Raw genomic sequence first — 6,000 nt, forward strand, 5'->3', positions numbered from 1 at the left:
TTCTAAACCCTGACACCTGATGTCACTCATAATGACACACACTTTAGGGTGACATTCATGGAATATGGCATTAAGCAGTCAGTAAAATAACCAGAACATTTATAGAATATGGCATTAAGCAGTCAGTAAAATAACCAGAACATTTATAGAATATGGCAGTGAGCAGTCAGTAAAATAACCAGAACATTTATAGAATATGGCTGTAAGCAGTCAGTAAAATAACCAGAACATTTATAGAATATGGCAGTGAGCAGTCAGTAAAATAACCAGAACATTTATAGAATATGGCTGTGAGCAGTCAGTAAAATAACAGAACAGAACATTTATAACCAGAACATTTATAGAATATGGCTGTGAGCAGTCAGTAAAATAACCAGAACATTTATAGAATATGGCTGTGAGCAGTCAGTAAAATAACCAGAACATTTATAGAATATGGCTGTGAGCAGTCAGTAAAATAACCAGAACATTTATAGAATATGGCATTAAGCAGTCAGTAAAATAACCAGAACATTTATGGAATATGGCTGTGAGCAGTCAGTAAAATAACCAGAACATTTATAGAATATGGCTGTGAGCAGTCAGTAAAATAACCAGAACATTTATAGAATATGGCATTAAGCAGTCAGTAAAATAACCAGAACATTTATGGAATATGGCAGTGAGCAGTCAGTAAAATAACCAGAACATTTATGGAATATGGCTGTGAGCAGTCAGTAAAATAACCAGAACATCTCAAATACTGAAGATGTGAAGGTATATTATCCAATAGGGCTCTGATTTTCAAATACTGCAACTCACTAAAATTGCATCTTATAATACGTTTTAAAATCTCTCTCTTGTCTTAAAATTTCTAACCAGAACATTTTCTTCTCTCTCTCTTTCTCTCTCTCTGTTCTCTCTTTCTTCTCTCTCTGTTCTCTCTCTCTCTCTCTCTGTTCTCTCTTTCGTTCTCTCTTGTTCTCTCTTTCTTCTCTCTCTCTCTCTCTCTCTCTCTCTTTCTCTTCTCTCTCTGTTTCGTTTCTCTTGTTCTCTCTTTCTTTCTCTCTCTCTTTTCTCTCTCTCTCTCTAAGACCACTTTAGAATCAAGTGTTTTAATTAGTACTTTTAAGTGCTATCTCCTGGGACTACAATATATGTAAATATATGTATATTTGTTTTTACCCACATGATGTGAATGAACTTCTCCTCTCTCTCAGACTGTCCCAGGTTTAGCTGGTCTCCTGTCTCTGATGAGGAAAAGCTGTCTGGCGTTAAGTAACTCTGGGGAAGCAGCCGGAGGGAGACTGACTGGAGAGGTGTTACTGGAGGTTAAACACACACACACACACACACACACACACACACACACACACACACACACACACACACACACATGCAAGGACTCACAAAAGCATGCACACTCACACACAGTGAAATCATGCGTGCATATCAACATATACACCTCGTTCACTCACTTCCTGTTTCCTGTTTCTACTTCCTGTGTGTAGAATGTCTTGACAGAGATAGACAGTCTCCTGTCTCAAGGTATCCTAAGCAACAGCCGGGAGGTGAGTGGGTTGCTAGGCGTCGTGGAGGACACCTTGATGCTCATCGGGCCACAGCTCAGAGACACCCACACCACCATGGAAACAGACCACACAGGTAACACACACACATACACGTGAACACATACACATGAACTTCCACACACAAACACACACATGCACACACATACACATCCTCCTTCACCTTTCTCCTTGTCCTTGTACACAGCTACTGAGCTTGCAATGAGGAGGGGACAGACTCCGCCCATTGGGCCAATCAGCCTGGCCAATGACAACGTGCGACTGGACACCAGCTGGGAGACAGCCACTGGCAACGGGACGTACCCAGGTAGGCTTGTCATCCTCATCATCATCATCATCATCACCATCATATCTATAACTAAGTACTGTATCTTTTCGTACTAGTAACTTTACAAAAATTCCCAGGTTGCCTAGAAATCCTGGATTCAGCATTTCCTGCTTATTCATATCAAATAAAGTAAAATGGTATTTGTCTCAGGAGTTGAAATGCTTACAAGCCCTTAAACCAACAGTACAGTTTTAAGAAAAAGAAGTGTGAAGAAAAAAATAGATAAGTAAAAAATAAAAAACATAATTAAAGAGCAGCAGTTAAATAACAGTAGCGATGCTATATACAGGTGGGTACCGGTACAGAGTCAATGTGTGGGGGTCACCGGTTAGTCGAGGTAATTGAGGTAATATGTACATGTAGGTAGAGTTATTAATGTGACAATGCATAGATAATAACTAGAGAGTAGCAGCAGCGTAAAAAAGGGGGTGGGAGGGGGAGGGAACAATGCAAATATTCTGGGTAGCCATTTGATGAGATGTTCTTGGACCTAGACTTGGTGCTCCAGTATTGCTTGCTGTTCGGTAAGCAGAGAGAACAGTCTGTGACAAGAGTGACTGGAGTCTTTGACAATTTTTAGGGCCTTCCTCTGACACCGCCTGGAAAATAGGTTCTGGATGGCAAGAAGCTTGACCCCAGTGATGTACTGGGCCGTACGCATTACCCTCTGTAGTGCCTTGCGGTCGGAGGCAGAGCAGTTGCCATAGCAGGCAGTGATGCAACCCGTCAGGATACTCTCGATCGTGCAGCTGTATAACTTTTGAGGATCTGAGGACCCATGCCAAATCTTTTCAGTCTCCTGAGAGGGAACTTGAAGCTCTCAACCTGCTCCAGTACAGCCCTGTCGATGAGAATGGGGGCGTGCTCGGTCCTCCTTTTCCTGTAGTCCACAATCATCTCTTTTGTCTTGATTATGTTGAGGGAGAGGTTGTTATCCTGGCACCACACGGCCAAGTATCTGACCTCCTCCCTATAGGATATCTCATCGTTGTCGGTAATCAGCTCTACCACTATTCTGTCGTCGGCAAACTTAATGATGTTGTTGGAGTCGTGCTTGGCCATGAGTCATGGGTGAACAGGGAGTACAGGAGGGGACTGATCACGCACCCCTGAGGGGCCCCCGTGTTGCGGATCACCTGGGAGCGGCCCTTCAGGAAGTCCAGGTTCCAGTTGCAGAGGGAGGTGTTTAGTCTCAGAGTCCTGAGCTTAGTGAAGAGCTTTGAGAACACTATGGTGTTGAATTCTGAGCTGTAGTCAAGGAATAACATTCCTCCATAGGTGTTCCTTTTATCAAGGTGGAAAAGGGCCGTGTGGATTGCAATAGATTGTATCATATGTGGATCTGTTGGGGCTGTATGCAAATTGGAGTGTAGGGTTTCTGGGATAATGGTGTTGATGTGAGCCATGACCAGCATTTCAAAGCACCTCCTTATTCCAGGAATCTTCCAACCAGGAAACCTGAAAAACCTGGGGATTCTGGGACAACTACAAGACATTCTGGTAACTTGTTTCATTCTGTGCTTCCCAGGTTTCACTCTGGCTGGGTTGGTGTGTTACAAGACAGTGGAGAGATCTGTCAACAACTCCTTCCAGTACCTCACTGACACGGACACAAACAGAGACACAGCAACCGCCACAGCATCAAAGCCTAGCTACCAGATCAGTTCCAAGGTGGTAACAGCTCTCGTCAGTAACCCAGCAACAGAACACCTCACCCAGCCTGTCATCCTCACCTTCAGACATCTACAGGTATCATTTGATAATATAACATATCCTGCAGTGCTGATGTTAACATATCACAAATGTAAATATTCTAGTATATCATTATCGTACAGCTACAGTTAGGACTTGCATTTTTCCACATACTGACGATGGCCTAACATACTGACGATGGCCTAACAGACTGATGATGGCCTAACATACTGACGATGGCCTAACAGACTGACGATGGCCTAACAGGCTGACGATGGCCTAACAGACTGATGATGGCCTAACAGACTGATGATGGCCTAACATACTGACGATGGCCTAACAGACTGATGATGGCCTAACATACTGATGATGGCCTAACAGACTGACGATGGCCTAACATACTGATGATGGCCTAACAGACTGACGATGGCCTAACATACTGACGATGGCCTAACAGACTGATGACCTAACATACTGATGATGGCCTAACAGACTGACGATGGCCTAACATACTGATGATGGCCTAACAGACTGATGACCTAACATACTGATGATGGCCTAACAGACTGATGATGGCCTAACAGACTGATGATGGCCTAACAGACTGATGATGGCCTAACATACTGATGATGGCCTAACAGACTGACGATGGCCTAACAGACTGATGATGGCCTAACATGACTAACAGACGATGGCCTAACGTACTGACGATGGCCTAACAGACTGATGACCTAACATACTGATGATGGCCTAACAGACTGACGATGGCCTAACATACTGATGATGGCCTAACAGACTGATGACCTAACATACTGATGATGGCCTAACAGACTGATGATGGCCTAACAGACTGATGATGGCCTAACAGACTGATGATAGCCTAACATACTGATGATGGCCTTACATACTGATGATGGCCTAACAGACTGACGATGGCCTAACAGACTGACGATGGCCTAACAGACTGACGATGGCCTAACATACTGACGATGGCCTAACAGACTGACGATGGCCTAACAGACTGACGATGGCCTATCAGACTGACGATGGCCTAACAGACTGACGATGGCCTAACAGACTGACGATGGCCTAACAGACTGACGATGGCCTAACAGACTGACGATGGCCTATCAGACTGACGATGGCCTATCAGACTGACGATGGCCTAACAGACTGACGATGGCCTAACAGACTGATCTGTTGAAGAGACCATTCTCTAAGAAGTGCTTAGCCAATGTTTCATCCTCCTCTCTCACTCTCTCTCTCTGTTTCTCTCTCCCTCCCTCTCTCTCTCTCTCTCTCTCTCTCTGTTTCTCTCTGTTTCTCTCTCACTGTGTCTTTCTCTCTCTCTCCCTCCCCCCACCCCCTACCCCAGGTGAGGGCGGAGTCAGCGGAGATGAACTATACCTGTGTGTTCTGGTCGGAGGGGCGTGTCCATGAAGAGGGAGGGGCGTGGTCAAGGAGTGGCTGTACCAAAGTCACGTCTAACGCTACACACACCGTGTGTTCCTGTTCCCACCTTAGCAGCTTTGCTGTTCTCATGGCCCTCTACCCTGTAAAGGTATACACACACACACACACACACACACACACACACACACGGTGATGTCAATATAATGCTCCTTACCTTATGTTGTCAGTTGAGTAGGTTGAGTAATGAGTTAAAGGCTGTGTTGTTGATCTGAGGATAGCTGAAGATGCTTAACGTTAACCTCTTTGGGATGGGGGGCGGTAATTTTCACATCCGGATGAAAAGCGTGCCCAAAGTAAACTGCCTGCTACTCAGGCCCAGAAGCTAGGATATGCATATAATTGGTAGATTTGAATAAAGTTTCTAAAACTGTTAACATCATGTCTGTGAGTATAACAGAACTTATTTGGCAGTCAAAACCCCGAAGACAAACCATCCAGGATTATTTGTTGTTGTTGAGTTAACTGTGTTTTCTATTAGTTTCCTAATATGGGGAACTAGATGTATGAGGCACTTGCTTGCAGTTCCTATGGCTTCCACTAGATGGCAACAGTCTTTAGAAATTGGTTGATGTTTTTCCTTTGAGAAAAGAAGAAGTACAGCTATTCAGAATGAGAGTCAAGCCAAGTGGACTCTTTTGTTTGGTGTGCGCAACCTCGAACTCGCTCCATTTTCATTTTTATCCGCTATTGAACACAGTATATTCCGTCTTAAATTGTATCGATTATTGACGTTTTAGGATACCTAAGGATGGATGAGGAAAGTTGTTTGAAATGTTTGGACAGAGTTTACAGGTAACTTATTAGATAATTTGTCGTCATGTTGGGCGAGTTGGAACCGGTGTTTTTCTGAATCAAACGCCTCCAAATAAAGAGCGCGGAATGTCTAGCCGTAACAGGTTTTAACCTCTTCAGCTATCCTCAGTTAATGTTAAGCATCTT

General features: G+C 44.0%; 1 protein-coding gene across 2 annotated transcripts in view; it reads left to right on the forward strand.

The window, feature by feature from the left end:
* The window catches only part of LOC121845236 (adhesion G protein-coupled receptor E3-like), a 28,979-nt gene extending 23,652 nt beyond the window's left edge, over window positions 1-5,327 (forward strand). Inside the window, exons 4-8 of one of the 2 annotated variants that reach the window (XM_042316143.1) lie at window positions 1,200-1,310; window positions 1,491-1,644; window positions 1,756-1,875; window positions 3,425-3,645; window positions 4,964-5,324. In XM_042316143.1, the coding sequence (XP_042172077.1) occupies window positions 1,200-1,310; window positions 1,491-1,644; window positions 1,756-1,875; window positions 3,425-3,645; window positions 4,964-5,194 (837 nt within the window). In that variant the 3' untranslated portion in view covers window positions 5,195-5,324. Of the gene's footprint in view, window positions 1-1,199; window positions 1,311-1,490; window positions 1,645-1,755; window positions 1,876-3,424; window positions 3,646-4,963 lie in introns of both variants that reach the window. The other variant, XM_042316144.1, reaches the window with a different exon arrangement.
* Window positions 5,328-6,000: the final 673 nt, after the last annotated feature.

The sequence above is a fragment of the Oncorhynchus tshawytscha genome, unplaced genomic scaffold, assembly GCF_018296145.1.
Source record: "Oncorhynchus tshawytscha isolate Ot180627B unplaced genomic scaffold, Otsh_v2.0 Un_contig_1626_pilon_pilon, whole genome shotgun sequence".
NCBI lineage: Eukaryota > Metazoa > Chordata > Actinopteri > Salmoniformes > Salmonidae > Oncorhynchus > Oncorhynchus tshawytscha.